The sequence below is a fragment of the Eretmochelys imbricata genome, chromosome 2 (genome assembly GCF_965152235.1).
Source record: "Eretmochelys imbricata isolate rEreImb1 chromosome 2, rEreImb1.hap1, whole genome shotgun sequence".
Lineage (NCBI taxonomy): Eukaryota > Metazoa > Chordata > Testudines > Cheloniidae > Eretmochelys > Eretmochelys imbricata.
In genome coordinates this window covers 180458380-180479546 of record NC_135573.1, presented here as the reverse complement: position 1 = coordinate 180479546, position 21167 = coordinate 180458380, and the positions used below count along the sequence as shown (strand labels likewise).

The 21167-nt window shown below is 39.4% G+C and overlaps 1 protein-coding gene and 1 long non-coding RNA gene across 3 annotated transcripts in view; one reads left to right on the top strand and one right to left on the bottom strand.

Moving 5' to 3' along the window:
• Positions 1-21167, top strand: part of SEPTIN7 (septin 7) — a 109974-nt gene that overhangs the window by 48569 nt on the left and 40238 nt on the right. For both annotated transcript variants that reach the window (XM_077811036.1, XM_077811035.1), the window contains exon 3: positions 8696-8802. In XM_077811036.1, coding sequence (XP_077667162.1) covers positions 8696-8802 — 107 coding nt within the window. The remainder of the gene's footprint in view (positions 1-8695; positions 8803-21167) is intronic.
• LOC144261454 (uncharacterized) overlaps positions 1-21167 on the bottom strand; it is a 67031-nt gene that overhangs the window by 10117 nt on the left and 35747 nt on the right. The window contains exons 2-3 of the long non-coding RNA XR_013345275.1: positions 4243-4326; positions 1306-1379 (exon numbers count right to left, since the gene is read on the bottom strand). This is a non-coding gene — a long non-coding RNA (uncharacterized LOC144261454). The remainder of the gene's footprint in view (positions 1-1305; positions 1380-4242; positions 4327-21167) is intronic.

The window sequence follows — 21167 nt, the reverse complement described above, 5'->3', positions numbered from 1 at the left end:
TTTGATTATAGAAGCTTAAATGCCAGTGCTTGCAAAAACAAAACACCCTTTTTATGGGGATGAGTAGCTCCTAGCCAATTTTCTAGTACTACTTGGAACTGAAAAAGCAATTTTAATGTCATTCATATATTAGAATTTTAAGACTAACTGTACAGCAAGTAATGTCATACAAAATCAGTATAGCATATAGTCAATGAATTAAACTGGTTACTGATCTCAAACAATAACTTTTAGTGGGGAATCATTAAATGAATTTCTCGTGGAATTTGCGGGATTCAGTTCTTTGGCCCAACACTATTTAATACGAATGAAATGGTTAAAAAAATGTATATTTGCTAATAGTTGGCAGATGACACATTGGAGTAGGGTTAATGATACGTCACTTAAGGTATGTCTGTACTACCCGCCGGATCGGCAGGTAGCAATCGATCACTCCAGTGGGGGTCGATTTATCGCGTCTAGTGTAGACGCGATAAATTGACCCTGAGCGCTCTCCCGTCGACTCCTGTACTCCGCTGATGCGAGAGGCGCAGGCAGAGTTGACGGGGACTGGTAGCAGTCAACCAACCGCAGTGAAAACACTGCGGTGAGTAGGTCTAAGTACATCAACTTCAGCTACATTATTCACGTAGCTGAAGTTGTATTACTTAGATCGATTCCCTCCCTCCCTCCCCCCTCCCCCCCCCCCCAGTGTAGACCAGGCCTTAGTGATCTGCTTCACTTTATAAGGTGGATGCAATCAAATGTGTTTTATTATGGTCAAATTCAAGGTCTTATATTTGAGCATAAAGAATATAGGCCATGCTTACAGGACAGAGAACTATAGAAAGCAGTGACTCATATGAAGGTCTTAGGAGTGATGGAGATTAACCAACAGAACATATGTTCCCTATGTGATACTGTAGCCAAAAGGCCTTATGTGATGTATAAACTAAGGTATGGGTATGGAGGTTATATTACTGCTGTATACTGCACCACTGGTGGGAACCCTACTGAAGTATTGTGTCCAGTTCTTGTATCCATGCTGCCACAAGAATGTTGAAAAATTGGGGAGAGTTCAGAGAAGTCATAAAAATGACTTCACATTGAGACTTAAAGTGTGCAATCAGTTTAACTTTTTGAAGGGAAATTTTAAAAATTACTTGATTAAGCTATAAGGACCTACCCAAGGAGAAGATATAGTAGGAGAGAGCTGTAATATAGCAGATTAAGGCAAAACAAAAATTCAAAGACTGGAAGTTGAAGCTGACATTCAAATGTGAATTTATATACACACGCAACAGTGTACTCATTGGAACTACTTACCAGTAGATGTGGTATATTCTCCACTTGAAATTTCTAAGGGCATGTCTACATGAGCACTCAAAGTTAAGATGAATCTGTTAAAGTCAGTGAGCATAAATTAAAGCATGTAAACTCTCTTCTCCCTTTCTCCCCTAAGATGCTTTCATTCAGTAATAATCTCCCAAGGAGGATTAAGTTATATTAAGGATTAACTTTCTTTAAGTTAAAGTGATCTAAGTTCTCTTGGTTTACTACAGTAGTTCTCAAACATTTGTACCAGTGTCCGCTTTCACATAACAAGCCTCTGAGTGTGACCCCCCCCCCCCCCGGCCCCCCACACTTATAAGTTAAAAACACCTTTTAATATATTTAACACCATTATAAATGCTGGAGGCAAAGCAGGGTTTGAGGTGGAGGCTGACAGCTTGAGACCCCCTGAGGGGTTCCAATCCCCAGTTAGAGAACCCCTCGTTTACTATGATTGAGGTATTTGAAGACCATTGGAAAGTCTTAGAACACAATTTCAAAAATCTCAATAATGACTCCTGTTTTGTCAAACTTAAGTTGTACTCCCTTCTGTATGCAAAACTGAATCTTTCTGAAGTCTGACATTGAGTTTACAATGTCAGTCATTTTAAAAAAAAAAAAAAAAAGTCAATAGCACTAATCCGATAGTAAACAGTGAGTGGCCATGTCATAAATATAAAGGGAAGGGTAACCACCTTTCTATATACAGTACTATAAAATCCCTCCTGGCCAGAGGCAAAATCCTTTCACCCCTAAAGGGTTAAGAATCTAAGGTAACCTAGCTGGCACCTGACCCAAAATGACCAATGAGAGGACAAGATACTTTCACATCTTGAGGGGGGGGAGGGGGGAAACAAAGTGTTGGTAGGTCTGTCTGTGTGATGCTTTTGCCGAGAACAGATCAGGAATGCAGCCTTACAACTCCTGTTAAGTTAGTAAGTAATCTAGCTAGAAATGCGTTAAATTTTCTTTTTGTTAATGGCTGGTAAAATAAGCTGCGCTGGATGGAATGTATGTTCCTGTTTTTTTGTCTTTTTTGTAACTTAAGGTTTTGCCTAGAGGGATTCTCTGTTTTGAATCTGATTACCGTGTAAGGTATTTACCATCCTGATTTTACAGAGGTGATTCTTTACTTTTTCTTTAATTAAAATTCTTCTTTGAAGAACCTGATTGCTTTTTCATTGTTCTTAAAATCCAAGGGTTTGGGTCTGTGTTCACCTGTACAAATTGGTGAGGATTCTTATCAAGCCTTCCCCAGGAAAGGGGGTGTAGGGCTTGGGGGGATATTTTGGGGGAAGACGTCTCCAAGTGGGCTCTTTCCCTGTTCTTTGTTTAACACGCTTGGTGGTGGCAGCATACCGTTCAAGGACAAGGCAAAGTTTGTACCTTGGGGAAGTTTTTAACCTTAACTGGTAAGAATAAGCTTAGGGGGTCTTTCATGCAGGTCCCCACATCTGTACCCTAGAGTTCAGAGTGGGGAAGGAACTTTAACAGGCTATAACAAATGTTCTAAGTTTTACTAGAAATTGGACTGAGACTGGCTTTCATGAAAGGCTGCAATACTGAATAAAATTCCAAGGTGTATGAAACTATTTCGTAAAGTAGGGAAATAACGGCTGGAATTCTCAGTAGTGCTCAGAGCTGAACTAACTGATCCCATTGAAGGCAATGGGAGTTTTACCACTGACTAAAATAGAGGCATAGTTAGGACAACTCCAAGGCCATGTCTAAACTACCGGCTAAATTGGCACCGCTGCGATAGATGCATAGGTGTCGATTTAGTGGGTCTGGTGAAGACTCGCTAAGTTGATGGGAAGGCGTCTCTCGTTGACACAGTGCAGCGTAGACATCGCTCGCTGTAAGTCGACCTAAGGTACATCAACTTAGTAGCGTAACTTGCATAATGGAACTAACATAACTGAGATCGATTTACAGTGTTAGTGTAGACCAGCCCTGTATGCATTTGAAAATCCCAGCCAGCATTTTTAGTGTAACCTAGAATATTCAAGATTTAAGTCATAAAAAGAATATTACCTTGTTTCTAGCCACTAATGTAGCAGAGCATCAGCTAGCCATGGCAAAAACCATTGCATCTTAACTGGTCTGTCTCTATTTTAATGAAAACAAAAAACCCCTTCCAGAATAAAAAATTCTGGGTGAAATTTCACATCTTAACTGTATAACCTCTTTCCTGACATCGTTGTAGTTTCTCTTTTTACTATACTTTCATGTTCTTGGATCCTTTGTTTTCTACTTAAAATAACAATGTTGCTTCCCTTTCACGGAGGGACTTCCCAATGAGCAGTATTGAAGAAGGCAAGTGGTGTTGAGTGGTGAGCAGGAGAGTATATATTATGGGTGGACTAGCTGGTAGCTTGCAGACTAAACATGCTTCTAACTCTTGTATTGATTCTCTTTAATTGCTGGGGAAGCAGGGTGGTCTACTGTACTTTTTTCTCATCCCAGAGAGGGGCTGATGATGTAATCAGAATCCCTAAATGAAAGGGGTGGTACGAGGAAGTAAGCAGTCAGAAATACAATTGTCAGTGATTCCAAGCCTGTGACAAAGTTGTCAGATGTTAATGGTCTTCCTTTATCATGTATTCTTGTAATCTCTTCCTAATTTATCCCATTATTATTTTTTTTATTTTTATTTTTTGTCTTTATCCATTCTGCTTTGTGGCCAGGGCTAGCTAACTCTATTATTCACGCCTTTCCCTGGCTCCTCTCTCTACCCAAGTCTACCATCTAGTGAAGAACAAAGGTATATAGAAAAACTGGGTGGTGCACAAATGATGTCAGCCTACTTATTTTTCCAGCAGCTTCAACTCAAGAAACCTTTTACTCAGCCCTGCTCCAGTAATGGAAAGACCAGACCTGCAGGGACCTAAAGCTTTAGTAACTGAGGAGCGGAAGTTCAGAGAACGTTACCATATATAGGGTGAGCTTGTGGTGTCCCATCAGATCCCTTAAAACTTCAGAATCTTATTTCCACATGTTCAGTCTCACGTTGACCTGGCAAGCCAAGGCAAATAGCTTAGCAAAGATTTCTGTTGAATGTTCCCATTTAAAAAAAAGCTGTTGAGGCATTTAGAACAGCAGTACATTTTGACTAACCTTAAAAAAATATATGATTGACTCTGAAGGGATCCCAGAATATAGCATACCAACATCTTTCTGCAACCCATGCAATCTCTGATATTTGTTAAAGAACAACGCATTTTGAGATTCTTCCAGTGAACTAGAGGTATAACATTCAAAGTAGTTATACATCAGAAAGTGAAGTGGTGCTCTTTTGTAGAGAGAAGCCAAAAGGTAGAACAGAACTCCTCAACTTTCCTTGTATACATGATTGTATGTTATACAATGAGCAACATTCTGACTTCAGCTCAAATTTTGATCACAGCTTCAGATTTGGCGATCAGAGCCCACCTGTTTGTTGCAAAATGAGTAAGAAAGAATTTGAGCAACTTATTCTTGTACTAAAAACCTTATAAGTGGAAGGGTACAAGTACGTGTCTAGTAGAAAATACTTAATTGCAAGCACAGTAGTTACCAGAACAGTGCTGCATGCACAACAAACTTGACCACCCCCCCCGAAAAAACACAAAAAAACCCTGTCTCATCGCTATTTTCAGTGATTTAGCCTATCATTAAGACTTGCTTTGCCTGCCAGACTTCAGTTTTTATGGATTGTTTACGAACTTCACTGCAATGTTAGCTCTAAATAGAACTTGAGTTTTGCCCCTAACCCAACTCCTGTCTCCACACACAGATCTATAGCTCAAATTAAGTGGTGCTTTAATAAACTTGAGCTAGTTGATCCATCAGGGGCTGTGGGCTGAAGCTCAAGTTACTACTTCTCAGCTGCTAATCCAGTCACTGGGTAGCACGACTATAGGTTCAGTGTGGCCAATCTGTAATTTGTGTGGCCTGTCTATGTGGTGAGATAATGTGACCTATACGGGTTGTGATTTCTAAAGGGCACTAAAGTGTTGGACATTAATTGGTCTGTATAGACCCTGCTGGTGCATACTAAATATTCCCGAGTGTGCTTTCAATGCTGTTTCAAACAGTAGTACTTTAATGTCATATGTATAATATCAGAGTTGGAAGGGACCTCAGGAGGTCATCTAGTCCAACCCCCTGCTCAAAGCAGGACCAATCCCCAATTTTTGCCCCAGATCCCTAAATGGCCCCCTCAAGGATTGAACTCACAACCCTAGGTTTAGCAGGCCAATGCTCAAACCACTGAGCTATCCCCACGCTAGGGAACCTGTAGTACACACCAGTAGGGTCTATACCAGGAATAATCAATTATTTGTTGTCAAGGTCCAGAGTCCTGAGGGGAAAAAACAAAGAACCAATGATAATTAAATTAAAAAAATGTCAGGGGCCATTCAAAATTGGCAGTCTGGATTTGGCCCACAGTCTGCCTGTTGACTACCCCGGTCTATATGGATCAACTAATGCATAACATGTAGGTGTGCTTTAGAAATCACACCCCATAGGGCACATTGCTGCTCTGTAAAGGCAAGTGCTCACTCAAGTTAGCTTAAGATAGTGAGCTCTGCAGGGCCAGATTAAGGCATAAACTAACTAAACTACAGTTTAGGGCCTCACAATATGAGGGGCCTCTAAAAAAGAAAAAACTGACTCCATTTCAAATTTTATCAAAATCGGTTGATAAAAATAAAGGAGATATGGGGAAAAAAGATTCTAAACAGAGACATTTTCATTCAGATATGACAAAAGTATATACATCTGACTACACAAATACCCTTACCATATCCTTACCCTTCACTAATTGTTTATCATTGATAGGCAGGAGGCCAGGGCTGAGGGGGGGGAAAAAGGCAGCGTTTTGTTGGCCAGTTGCTACTGGTAAAATTCTGACCATGCCTTCGTAACTTATTTAAATAAATAAATAATCTCACTGCCGATGACATTGGGTAAAATGTGAGGTCGGAGACAGCAGTGTTGTGAAGCAATCCTGCCAAGCTTATACTCATATGGGACTTGTTCCGGGAGTGATGTCATGTATAGCATCCCCCTTGGCAGGTAATAGCCAGAAGGCAGCCATCTTTTCTTTATGGTCCAGCATGCTAAGTCGTATATTGCCTTTACTCCTGATTTTCTTCATTTTCTTAAGTGTTAGTGGATTCGTTCTTCTTTTGATCCGTACATATGTACAATTGTATATTTTAGTGTGCATGCTGCTTTCTGCTTCATGCGCTATCCAGGCTTCACGTGACTGAGTTTGCAGGTGATCATCCTATGGGCTGGGGTCAAGTGGAACTTGACAAGGATAAATTTGTGGCGGCTTCCCTCCCTTCAGTTTCGGGAACCTTCACAGTAAATATCAGAGTGCTGATGAAAAGATAGAGGGTTTTGAGAAAAGGAAGGAAGGGGTGTGTGTGTGTGTGTGTGTGTGTGTGTGTGTGTATGTATGTATATATACACCAAAATATTCTGATTACTTGGTGAGCAAATTATTTCAGACTGTGTGCACATATGATATATAGGCTATTAAAGCCTATAATAGTCATTATATTTGCCTGAATATAGGCTAGTCTTTCTCAATGCCTGTCTAGAGATTACCAGTCTGTTTTCTGGTAAATTCTTCCTCTCTTTCACGCAGATAGCTTGCTGTCACTCTGTGTGTCCGAGGTGTTTACTCGAGAATAATTTGTTCGGGAGAGAGAAGCGAATGCGAAGAGACATGTCTGCCTAGAAAATGCTGCAAGACAAGCTATCTGCCCTGAGCATTCTGTGAATCAAAAGTGACAAACTCTGTAGTTTATCATTTGAGGACATCATCAATTACTCTACTTTCCAAAAATCACTAAAGAAAATGTTTTAAATTTCAGTGTTAAAATTACTGTGATGTGAAAACAGACATACTGCAGGCTGTCTTTACTTCCATTAAGTAAGCTGATCTGTGTAATTGTAACTGCTTTTGTGTTGCTGTAGATATAAAGTTTTCATATCTACTAATTAAGAAATCATAGATGAAAATGTTAATTTCAAACTATTTTATAATGCAAACAGACATATTGCAAGACGTGTTTTAGTTAGATTATTATTCTTTGCCTTTGTATATATGCAAATATAAAACTTTCATGTTTATATATTCAATGTCCTTTTTGTGAAAATAATTTTTTTTAATGGTATGGGGCCTCTTACACTTGACATAGGTTAAGGCCTCAGAATGTCATAAGCTGGCCCTGGATCTCTGGTTACTCCACTCAGACTAGCCTAACTTGCTGTGAAGACAAGCCCTTGTCTGCTGCAATTCATAATAGTAATAAGCAATAACGTGAGCTTTTGTTTTGATGATTTTCATACTCAGTTACTTGCAATATTCTAGGATTTTTTGCCAAGAATATTTTACTCTGAAATTTTTCTAGGATGGCTTTGTAAATCAACCAGCAGTTACTGTAAAGAGAGAAGTGCAGCTGGTTACTCCTCCCTTAGAGAAAGTGGTCTGAAAGTCATCAGTGGTTTGAATCCAGTCTTTATTGGCTTAGGAGCAAATTTCTCTGTCATCACCTTTGCTTCAGTACCCCCCTTGAGTAGCACCGTGTAACAAGACTTGAAGCATGCCGCAAACCTGACTAACACATGCTTTTTTTTCTGTTCACATACCAGTGAGTGAATGTTGTAGTAGTTTCTTAAGTGGTTAGTTTTAATTTTTTGGCTGTTGTAAAGACAAGGACTTAATTTATAAACTGTTTTAGTGGTTGATGTACCTCATACCCTGCTTCTGTAGATCTATAAATAGGCAGAATTTTTATGGGGTTTGTAATTTTGTGTGAATTGGCAATTACTTCTAAAATAGTTAGCAGTGCCTGCGTTATTGTCACTTATGAGCAAATTGCAAAAATAATTCCCATGCAAACCCTGTACATTTGGAACTCCACTCTAATTACTTAGAACCGCAAGAGCTACACCAAAATAACAATCTTTTGTTATAATAAACCCATTGCATAAAATTTTAAATAAGGTAGTTCCACTAGTACACTATACTTCCAGTTCTGAATAGGTAGCCTGTTTAGAATTTTACATGGCAACGTCGTGTGTGTGTGTGTGTGTGTGTGTGTGTATTTTGTGACTGGGGCAAAGACTGGGGAGGAAAAGTAGCAAAGTGCATTCAGCACTTAATGACTGTCATGGGATTCAATGTGAAAAGTAGATGCTTGTAAACTTAGCAATGAAAGTCTCATTTTGCAGTGTAAAATAGCTGTTTGTTTCCTCTGAGCATATGTTTGTAGCTAGGAAAGGTTTTTTTACATACCAAATTTTAAAATGTGAGAGTATAAAAGGTACATACTGTATGTGATGATTTTAATTGTATGGCCTAATACTTTACCCTTTCTTCTAGGTGAATCTGGATTGGGAAAATCAACATTAATCAACTCATTATTCTTAACAGACTTGTATTCCCCAGACTATCCAGGTCCTTCGCATAGAATTAAAAAGACTGTACAGGTATGTGTGTAGCTTGTTTTTTGTCTTGTAATTTGCAAACTGACAATAGTTTAAGATAGTGTTTTGAAGTTAGTGTCCCAAAGAGAAACCTAGCTTGTACAATAAGCTTGTTCATATTTCTATCTATATTTTTTCTTTACAATCAATCAATAACTTGCATGTATAAAAAGCTATTTTTCTATTGTGTGGTTGCCTCCATTGCCAGTGATGTGGTTTAAATCTCTCAGCTATCTGACTGGTGGCCACCAATCTCACTGTAGGTCCCTGATCCTTCAGTCATTCCAGTTGTTTCTGTTCAGAGGCAGGAAAATCTCTGTAGAAGTGAAGCTATTGCTTTGTAAATACATGGCTTTTTCAGTATAGATTCAATAAACGCTTTAGGTTCTTGTTTTTATTAATCTCCAAAGTTAAATGTCCTAAATGCCTTTCCTATTTTCCAGTTGCTTTTTTAAAAAGCCCTCTGTCTTCTGACCTCTCCGCATTCCAAATTCCAAACCATCCAGCCCAATCCTTTTCTCCTCTTTGTGCCATCAGAGTGCTGTTGTCTTGTTAAGATGATAATCTTGGACAAACTGAAATTGCAGTCATTCTTACAAAACTATTCAAGAAGCTATGTTCCTCTGTATCTTATTACACCAAAATGTTACAGTGCTGTAGAATTTAGTGTTGATGAAATGTGGGAGCTGGGGTGAAACACTCGTTGTAGAATTCAGGTGCAGTGTACAAAACATGATAGGCATACATGTTGAAAAGCAAGACACCTTTTTAACAGTAACTAAAAGACTTTTTGCATTGTTGTGGAAAAAGTTAAATATATGCCAAAAGATCTAACTGACCAAGGCAGGATAGTCAGAGCCTTTTTAAGGGGAACTGAACGCTTCTTCAAATGTGTTGCGTTGAATTAAGTTATACAGTCCCGTTCTTCAATTTATATCCTTTCTTGTAATAGTTTTGGCCATAACAATTGTGTAAGGTTCCATACTGTTTTGTTTAAGGGCTTGTCATGCTGTAATAGAATCCCAGATAACAAAGTGCAGTTAGAAGGAGTACTTGTGGCACCTTAGAGACTAACCAATTTATTTGAGCATGAGCTTTCGTGAGCTACAGCTCACTTCATCAGATGCATACCGTGGAAACTGCAGCAGACTTTATATATACACAGAGAATATGAAACAATACCTCCTCCCACCCCACTGTCCTGCTGGTAATAGCTTATCTAAAGTAATCTTCAGGTTAGGCCATTTCCAGCACAAATCCAGGTTTTCTCACCCTCCACCCCCCCACACAAATTCACTCTCCTGCTGGTGATAGCCCATCCAAAGTGACAACTCTTTACACAATGTGCATGATAATGAAGTTAGGCCATTTCCTGCACAAATCCAGGTTCTCTCACTCCCTCACCCCCCTCCAAAAACCCACCCCCATACACACACACACTCACTCTCCTGCTGGTAATAGCTCATCCAAACTGACCACTCTCCAAGTTTAAATCCAAGTTAAACCAGAACATCTGGGGGGGGGGGGGGTAGGAAAAAACAAGAGGAAATAGGCTACCTTGCATAATGACTTAGCCACTCCCAGTCTCTATTTAAGCCGAAATTAATAGTATCCAATTTGCAAATGAATTCCAATTCAGCAGTTTCTCGCTGGAGTCTGGATCCAGAAGATGCTGGAGCCAGAAGAGTTCCCAGAAGTTACCTACTACAGGACAGGCCTAACAAAGAAAATAACAGAATGCCACTAGCCGTCACCTTCAGCCCCCAACTAAAACCCCTCCAACGCATTATTAAGGATCTACAACCTATCCTAAAGGATGACCCAACACTCTCACAAATCTTGGGAGACAGGCCAGTCCTTGCCTACAGACAGCCCCGCAACCTGAAGCAAATACTCACCAACAACCACATACCACACAACAGAACCGCTAACCCAGGAACTTATCCTTGCAACAAAGCCCGTTGCCAATTGTGCCCACATATCTATTCAGGGGACACCATCACAGGGCCTAATAACATCAGCCACACTATCAGAGGCTCGTTCACCTGCACATCCACCAATGTGATTTATGCCATCATGTGCCAGCAATGCCCCTCTGCCATGTACATTGGTCAAACTGGACAGTCTCTACGTAAAAGAATAAATGGACACAAATCAGATGTCAAGAATTATAACATTCATAAACCAGTCGGAGAACACTTCAATCTCTCTGGTCACGCAATCACAGACATGAAGGTCGCTATCTTAAAACAAAAAAACTTCAAATCCAGACTCCAGCGAGAAACTGCTGAATTGGAATTCATTTGCAAATTGGATACTATTAATTTCGGCTTAAATAGAGACTGGGAGTGGCTAAGTCATTATGCAAGGTAGCCTATTTCCTCTTGTTTTTTCCTACCCCCCCCCCCCCCCAGATGTTCTGGTTTAACTTGGATTTAAACTTGGAGAGTGGTCAGTTTGGATGAGCTATTACCAGCAGTAGAGTGAGTTTGTGTGTGTATGGGGGTGGGTTTTTGGAGGGGGGTGAGGGAGTGAGAGAACCTGGATTTGTGCAGGAAATGGCCTAACTTGATTATCATGCACATTGTGTAAAGAGTTGTCACTTTGGATGGGCTATCACCAGCAGGAGAGTGAATTTGTGTGGGGGGGTGGAGGGTGAGAAAACCTGGATTTGTGCTGGAAATGGCCTAACCTGAAGATTACTTTAGATAAGCTATTACCAGCAGGACAGTGGGGTGGGAGGAGGTATTGTTTCATATTCTCTGTGTATATATAAAGTCTGCTGCAGTTTCCACGGTATGCATCTGATGAAGTGAGCTGTAGCTCACGAAAGCTCATGCTCAAATAAATTGGTTAGTCTCTAAGGTGCCACAAGTACTCCTTTTCTTTTTGCGAATACAGACTAACACGGCTGTTACTCTGAAAAAAGTGCAGTTAGCAAATTTAAAAACTGGGAAGTTATATTCAGGCAGAAGAAACGTTACCAGTGAGTGAGTAAATTTAAATATTTCAGACCAAAGATGATGACCAAAATTTCCTAATTTTTGTATGCTATTTTCTTTGTATTATATTGCTAGTGATTGATCATGCTTTAAAGTGATACCATAATTTAAATCACATTTGTCTTTGAATTTTATCAACTCTTAAAAATAACATTTAGGTTTACTAGATCTGAAAGACTAATGCAAGGCAAATGTCAGCTAGTGTGTTTACACCAATGATCAAATTCTAATGATGTAACATGAATTTAAATTATGTAATATGTGCAATATAAGAATATGCTTAAAAGCATGATTGGCTAATAGTAGTAGTCTTGAAAAGAAACAGGATGATGTATTCATATCTTATAGTGCTAATTAAAACCTTTCTATTCCCTCAATAACTAGGGAGGATGTTAAACAGTGACTTCTGATTTTAAAAAAAAGATTAGGAGGACTGGATAACTTACGCTAACAAGAGTAGCTCTCTGATCCGCTAATTTTGAGTTAACAAATCTTGGAACACTGGGGAAGTTCCAGAGGATTGGGAAAAAAGTTCATGTTATGCCAGTATTTAAAAGGAGACATGTAAATGAGATGACCCCAGTAATTTTAGGCTAGTTAGCATGACCCCAATCTTAGGAAAATATCTTGGAAAAGCTAATAGTGCTTGACAATCATGAGGCAGGTTATTGGTAATAGCTTTTTACTTGCAATATTACTTCTAGGATTTTTTGCCAGTCTTTTACTCTGAATTCTAGGATGGCTTTGTAAATCAACCAGCAGTTACTGTAAAGAGAGCAGTGCAGCTGCTTCCTCCTCCCTTAGAGAAAGTATGTCATCAGTGGTTTGTCAGACATATAGATGAACATAATTTGTTGAGGAAGAGTCAACATGGTTTTAGTAAAGGGAAATCATGCCTCACCCAATCTACTAGAATTCTTTGCAGGGGTCAACAAGCATGTGGACCAAAGGGACCCAGTGGATATAGTATACTTAAATTTTCAGAAAGCCTTTGACAAGGTCCCACATCAAAGGCTCTTACGCAAAGTAAGCTGCCACAGGATAAGAAGGAAGGTGCTCTCGTGGATTGGTAACTGGTTAAAAGATAGGAAACAAAGGGTAGGTATAAATGGTCAGTTTTCAGAATGGAGAAAGGTAAATAGTGGTGTCCCCCAGGGGTCTGTTCTGGGACCAGTCCTATTTAACATATTCCTAAATGATATGGAAAAAGGGGTAAACAGTGAGGTAGCAAAATTTGCAGATGATACAAAATTACTAAAGATAGTTAAGACCCAGGCAAACTGCGAAGAGCTACAAAAGGATCTCTCAAAATTGGGTGACTGGGCAAGAAAATGGTAGATGAAATTTAATGTTGATAAATGCCAAGTAATGCACATTGGAAAGCATAATCCCAACTACACATGTAAAATGATGGGGTCTAAATTAGCTGTTAATTCTCTGAAAACATCCACTCAATGTGCAGCGGCCGTCAAAAAAACAAACAGAATGCTGAGACTAATTAAGAAAGGGATAGATAATAGGACAGAAAATATCATGTTGCCTCTATATAAATCCATGGTATGCCCACATCTTGAATACTGTGTGAAGTAGTGGTCGCCCCATCTCAAAAAAGATATATTGGAATCGGAAACGATTTAGAAAAGGGCAACAAAAATGATTAGAGGTATGGAATGGCTTCTGTATGAGGAGAGATTAATAAGACTTGGACTTTTCAGCTTGGAAAAGAGACAGCTAAGGGGAGATATGATTGAGGTCTATAAAACCATGACTGGTGTAGAGAAAGTGGTGTTTAATACTTCTCAGAACACAAGAACTAGGGGGTCACCAAATGAAATTAATAGGCAGCAGGTTTAAAACAAATAGAAGGAAGTATTTCTTCACACAGTGCACAGTCAACCTGTGGAACTCCTTTCCAGAGGATATTGTGAAGGCCAAGACCATAACAGGGTTCAAAAAAGAACTAGATAAATTAATGGATAGGTCCATCAATGGCTATTAGCCCGGATGGGCAGGAACGGTATCCCTAGCCTGTGTTTGCCAGAAGCTGGCAGTGAACGATGGGATGGATCACTTGATGTTTCCCTGTTCTGTTCATTCCCTCTGGGGCACCTGGCACTGGCCAGTTGGAAGACAGGATACTGGGCTGGGTGGACCTTTGGTCTGACCCAGTAGGGCCATTCTTATGTTCTTATGATGCAATTCGTAAAGAATTAAAGGAGAGTAGTATAATTTATGCCAGTCAAGGTGACCTTGGAAAATAGATCTTGTCAAACTAGATATTATTTTTTGAGATCACAAATCTGGTTGGTAAAGATACTGTTTACAGAATTCTAGATATATTATGTCAAGACTTCAGGCTTGTCTACACAGAGTAGCAATGCAGCCTGCAAGCATGTAATTTTTAAAGCACGCTAACATGCCCATGTTTGAAACAGCACTATGTTAAAGTGCACTAGTGAACCTTTAGTGTGCACAGCACAGTCTACATGGACCAATTAATGTGAAACATGTTAATGCGTTTCCAAAATTATACCTTTATATGGCATGTTACCCCACCATGTAGACAAGCCCTTAGTCCCCTAGGATATGCTGCGTAAAAAGCACTACACAAAATCAACGTATCCCATATTAAATGGATTAAATACTGATTAGCTCACCTTAAAGTAATTGTAAATGGATGTGTTTCTTGGACCAAGGTTATTTGGTATATTTATCAGCAATGTGGAAAACAGTATAAAAAAGCTGCAAATTTTACCAGTAATTAATGCACAAATTGGCACAGTGGTGAATAATGAGGACAGGTCAGTTATTAAAATACATCTTGATCAGCTGGTAAAGTGGGCTCACTTGAACAGTGTACATGTTAATATAATGGAGTCGCATCTTACGCGGGGGTTAGGTTCTAAAGTCAGTGTAAAGCGAAAATCACGTATAGTCAAAATTACCGTTGAAAATCCCTTAAATCGCCCATAAAGTACAGTATACTGTACATGGTTGTGTACACTGTACAACCCTGTACAGTAATATGTATTAATATATACAGTAATGTACAGTATATAATAGAGTATATATGTAAAATATAATTTTACAGTACTGTATTTTTAATATATATGTATATATGTATAATATATGTATATATGTAAAATATAATTTTACAGTACTGTATTTTTAATTACAGGGGTAATTACAGAGGGTCATCAGGGCTTGATATTGATCCAGGAGACGGAGGTGACGGAGAGCTTGGGTGATGGAGAGCGAGTCGTAGACTAAGTGGCTCTGGTTCAGCTCACGAAGTTGATTGCATAGGCTCATCTGCTGCTGCTTGTTTTTCCTTGAAAAACATGGTGATTGGCAACTGTCACTGTTGTCTCTTCAGCTGCGCAAACATTTATTGATACGGTCTCAAATCGTCCGTAATACTATGTGTGATTTTGAGGCCTCGTTCCATAGAGGGATCATATTCAGAAATTAAATCATTCAAGTGTTTCGCTGCTTGGAACACTTCAGCAAATTTATGAAGATTCCAACTTGCTAGCTCTTCCTGGTCATCGTCATCATCTTCATCTTTTGTAGACGATTTTATCAGTTCCTCTAACACTTCGTTAGTCAATGTTCTCTATGGCTCTCAATTAAATGTTCAATTTCTTCCTTAAGGATGTCGACGAAGCCATCACCACCCACTTGCCTGGCCACCTGAACAATACGTTTCACTTCTTTGTCAATGGTTGGGAAACCCTTAAAATCATTCACACATTCGTTCCATAGGTTTCGCCAAAATGTATTGACTGTTTCAGGCTTGTTTGCATCCAGTGATATAAGTGATGCAATCAGCAATGTTGAAGGACTTCCAACACTCCATCACATTAAGATTGGGATCAGCATCCATAGCGCTACATATCCGTGAGAACGTAAGCCTCGTGTATGTGGCCTTGAAACAGTGAATCACACCTTGGTCGAGAGATTGGAGGATGGAGGTGGTTTTGGGGGGGAGAAAGAAGACTTCACCGTCATTATGCGCAAACCGGAGTGCCTCAGCGTGGCCAGGAGCATTGTCTACAATCAGCAACACTTTAAAGTCAAGTCCTTTCTCTTCGAGGTATCGCTTGACCTCCGGAATGAAACACTTGTGGAACCAATCCAGAAATAATGCTGCCATCACCCAAGCGTTTTTGATTGCCAGAACACAGGCAGGAGATTTTTGTTCTTTCCTTTTAGGGCTCGGGGATTTGCAGCCCTGTAGAGCAAGCCCAGCTTTATTAAATGCCTAGCCGCATTGCCACAAAACAACTGTTTCTAAAACTGTTAAGCCAACCTTGGCTGGCTTTGAATTCCTTCTCATCAGAAGGCTATCCCTCTTCGGTGGGAGGTTTGAACAGCGCATAGAGGCTAAGAGCCTTTTCTCGCAGTGTGTTGCCATAGATAGGCACACGTTTTACGGTTCATGTCTTCCAGCCATAAATTTAATGCCTTTTCAGTCTTCACTAAAGTCTTATCATGCATCTGGCTCGTCACCCTTAGCAGTTATTGGAGCACTTGATACCACAGCTTGACGAATTTCTCTCTCTCGAATCTTGATGGCACTGATGCTAGATTCGTTGCGGCCATATTTACGCGCCACGTTGGAGACTGATATACCGTCTCTCAAGTCCAACACAGCCAGTTTTTCCTCCAGCGTTAGAACAGATCACTGTTTCTTCTTTTAAGCACCAGATGAAGTAGTTGGCTTGCGTTTAGGGGCCATGTTGTATGAAAAATACTTATCTTCAAACACTAGAATCACACTCGGCACAGCGAGATGCTCACACTATGAGAGGCACGCGGAAACTGAGACCAACTGAGAGAACAGCAGATTCACGTCTCCCATCTCACGCTCACTCACGCTCATTGAGTGGAATGGTCGGCGGAATCACCCTCACTATTTACAGGTGGTGGTGGTGGTTTTTGCCAAGCATGTATAGTTGAATTTGCGTAAGTTAAATGCACTTATGATGTGACTCACCTGTACAGCCAAATGCAATGTCATGCATTTAGGAACCAAAATAGGTTATGCTTACAAGATGGGAAACAGTATGCTGGAATGCAGTGGCAATGAAAAGGACTCTGAGTTAATCATGGATAGTCAACTGAACACCAGCTCCCATTGCAAAGCTGTACCTAAGAGGGCAAACACAATCCTTGAATGTATAAACAGAGGAATATGAAGGATGGGTAGAGAGGTGGTATTACCTCTGAATACAGCATTAGTGAGACAGTTATTGGAATACAATGGCCCGGTCTGGTGTTCATGCTTCATAAAGGATGTTGACACACTGGAAAGGGTTTAAAAAAGAATGATTCAGGATCTGGAAAACACATATTTATAATGAGACTGAAGTCCAATTTTATTTTTTTCAAGAGAAGATTAAGATGACTTGGTCACTGTCTACAAGTACATACATGGAGTACAGATTTTCGTACATGGCTCTTTTAATCTAGCAGAACAAATTATAATGAAATCCTGTGGTTGGAAGCTGAAGCTAGATAAATTCAGACAAAATAAGGTGCAAATTTGTAACAGTGAGGGTAATTAACTATTGGAACGTGGCAAGGTGGATTCTCAATCACTTCAAGTCTTTAAATCAAGATTGGATATCTTTCTAAAAGATATGCTGTAGCGCAAAACAGAATTTATGGGCTTGATCCAGAAATTACTGGATGAGATTCTTTTGTCCTGTTATGCAGGAGGTCAGACTAGATTGTCAAAATGGTCCCTTTTGGCCTTAAAATCTGCTAACCTTATACATGAAAACTATGCTGTTTCCTTGCTCCACCAATAAGAATTCAGTGAAATCAAATATCTTGTAGTTGAAGAGGGTTCTAACTTGATTTTTGTTCATACAAATTGAAACACAAATGGAAACTGGATATGGTTTGGAAGTAATTAGTCCTCAATACAGTACCACACTTGTTTAACTTTGTTCAGTCTCTGTTCATACGTTTAAATTAGGAGTCATTAGGATGACAAATTTATATTGTAATGGTATGAAGGGCATTCATCCATTTAGGAGTCATTGCTACCCTTATCTGGCAGTCTGCTTTTTCATGTACAACTATCTTGTGATGGCTGAAAAATCAACAAGTATTGTCTCTTAATTCAAATGTCATGTAGGTAAATAGTGGAAAATATTAGAATTGTAACCTTGAATGTTCTATCTATTAGACTCCTGTGGCTGATATTTAATTGTGATTCCAATTCAAATATTATCTAGGTAGAGAAGGTTCTTGATCTATTAATATCATGTCACCAGCATGTGTCCATATTCATGCTTATGTTGGGTGCTCTTGGGGCAGATTTAAATAGTGAATAGAAATTCAGCATGTTTAGGGGCTCTACGGTTTATCATTCCCAGTTAATACCTTTACCTGAGCCTTGTTCGTGTGGATTGAAACATTCTTAGTAGAAGTTATACTTTTTTTCCTGCTCCTCTGTATCATGTAAAAAACATTTATTGAGTAGGAGTTAAGGTGATTAAAATAGAGACGTTTAACTGCATAAGTATGAACTGTAATTTTGGCAGTGCTTGATAATCATGAGGCAGATTATGGGTGATAGTTTTATTTAAAAAAAAAATGAAAAATAAGTTTCATTCTAGGGATTCTTTTAAACAAACACAAAGATTTCCAGTTTCCACTTTGCAACTTACATCAGTCAAGACTTTGGCAATGTTTTTCAGAGATTATGCAGAGTGTTTTCAGGTAGGTGAATTCAAAAGAAGCTATAAAGTAAGCGAGCTTATGTGAAATACACTTCATTTGATCATCAGTTAAATATTTTAAATGGTGTGTATGATATAGGAATGCTTGATCCAATAGTAATACAGTAGACGCTCATTAGTAGCAACATATCAGTGCCCTTTTGCTATGTTGCTCCTAAGGCCATGTCTACACTACCCACCGGATCGGCGGGTAGCGATCAATCCCCGATCGCTCTGCTGTCGACTCCAGAACTCCACCAGGGTGAGAGGCGGCAGCGGAGTCGACGGGGGAGCAGCGGCCGTGGATCCCGCGCTGCAAGGTCGCTAAATAAGTGGTTCTAAGTCGATCTAAGATACGTCGACTTCAGCTATGCTATTCTCGTAGCTGAAGTTGCGTACCTTAGATTGATTTCTCTGCCCCACACCCTCCCGCACCCCCAGTGTAGACCAGGCCTCAGTGGCTGTTGCTGTTATGGGGAGTGTTGACAATTCACAGTAGGGAAAGTGTTCCCAGGGCAAATGCTTCTCGTAAGCAGTGGTTGCTCTTACAAAGTGTTGCCGCAAATAAGCGTCTACTGAGACTAAGACTTGTATTCAGTTTGATAGGTTCCAGTGTAATAATGTAAAAAGAGCAATCTGACCTGCTTAACTAAAGTGCATGGGAAAATGGTCATTTGGAATGGATTTGTTAAGAAAAGTTTTAAATTCCAGGACTTGAACTAATTTGTTTTCCGTGAATCTCTCGGGAATACTTGTAAAACCAGATGATAGGATACAGTTGGATTCTAACTGTGAATGACACTAGTTTACAGTTGTCTGGATCGGTTCCAGATGTAGCTGCGTTCTGAGATTTTGGCCATGTATGGACACAAATTCACTTAGTTCACAAAAGAAAAATAACTTAAACAGGCTGCATGGCACAAGTTCTTAATATCGATCTCTAATTGACATTAAGAAAAGTAACCTGATTTATTGTGCTGTGGGGGACAAGGTTTGAGTATCCCACCTGTGTACAGACTTTCAATATTCCATGGTTTCGAAAATTGTGTAAGGCAGGATGTAGAAAAGATACACAAGTCCAATTTCTAAATAGAACTCGGAAGGCTTATATATTAGTAATAAGTGTAAAATTTATTTTTGGATAGGCACTGGCTGCTGCAGAAGTGGATTTGGAAAATATGTAACTTAAGCACTATGGATATTGTTAGGGCCACTCATCATGTTTGCAAAGATGTTTGTTAAGCATACTCAGGATTTTAGTTTGAAAATCCTTTTTAGTATTGGAAGGGAAATGTATAATTCACCTCATCAACAAAAGCTACTCTTTTTAAGCAACAGGAAACCACAGACAAATGAAGAGTGAACAATTGTACACTGATTTTCATGTAACATTTAATAGTGTTCTGAAGATAAATCCCAACTAATCCAGAACCACTTGCAAAATATGTGCACAGTCTGCAGGGTCCTAAGCAAGCACTCAGTGATTGGGCCTTGTCTGGTTCCACCTTTGGAGGGTGGGGTGGGAGAATCCAGGCTTGTGTACCTCCTCTCAATTCATTTGTCAGGGTATCAGACCACACACTGTGGGATCTATGTAGGGTTCCAAGCAATAGTGTTTGTTGCTTGCACTTAAGGCTAGCCGTGCCAGTGATATTTTTTTCTGTTTAGGCACAAGTGAGGGTATCTAAAATCAATCCTTTTGGTAGCCAATATGATTCAGGTGTGGAGAAGGTTATGTTTATTGCATACATTAATTCACACTTTTTCTGATATTTCACATTTTTGAAGGTGCAGAGGAGACTAAAAAGTCATTCTTAGGATTAAACATTGAATCTTCCTCAGCAACTTGGCTTTCTTTGCTCTTATTTGAATGATGTTCAGTGTCTTATCTCAGCAGGACCGTTTCATTTTCTTATTATTTCTACAAAGTTTATATTCTAGATTTATTGTTTTATTAAAGGTGCTTATCCATTTGTTAGTGACTCATTTTAAGTTGGATCATGTGGCAAATAGTTGCAAGTGTCTTGCAGCTGACTTCAAGTGTGGTGATTTCACTGTGTTCTGCAATTAGCTATGTATGTGTAAGAAACAGCTTTGCGTCACTGACATACTCTGTACTCTAAAATAGCAAAATTGTATTATATCATGTGATTGGTCAGGAAGTCCATCCAAATAACTAAAATTGTTTGTAAAAGTTAGGGCTTTTAGTCATGTCTGAGGCTTTTGTGAAAGTGGTACTCCACTTGAAAGTTGTCATAAGAACTAAAATTGAAAGGGCCCCAGACTGGGGAGTAGTTTATACAGAAAACAGATATATAGGAATAGTGTTCTAAAACTGTAGCCTTTGTGTGCTCACTCAAATGAACATGACTGGAGGACTGCATGGTTTACAAGATTGGTAATAAGGTACTGAGCTTCTTAACGTTAGGACATCTCTTTGAGTCTAGGTCTAGGAAACAGTGATCATTTAACTAGCTAGATCTTAATTGGTTGTCTTAGTCAACATCAGGAAAACCACCACCAAACTTCTTGGCACTTTGAGAGGCTAAAGAGTTAATGTGCGTGAAAAAGCTTTCATTCTTATAGTTAGTCACTGATGTTACATAGCTAAATAAGTCCTGGAGCAAAGTCC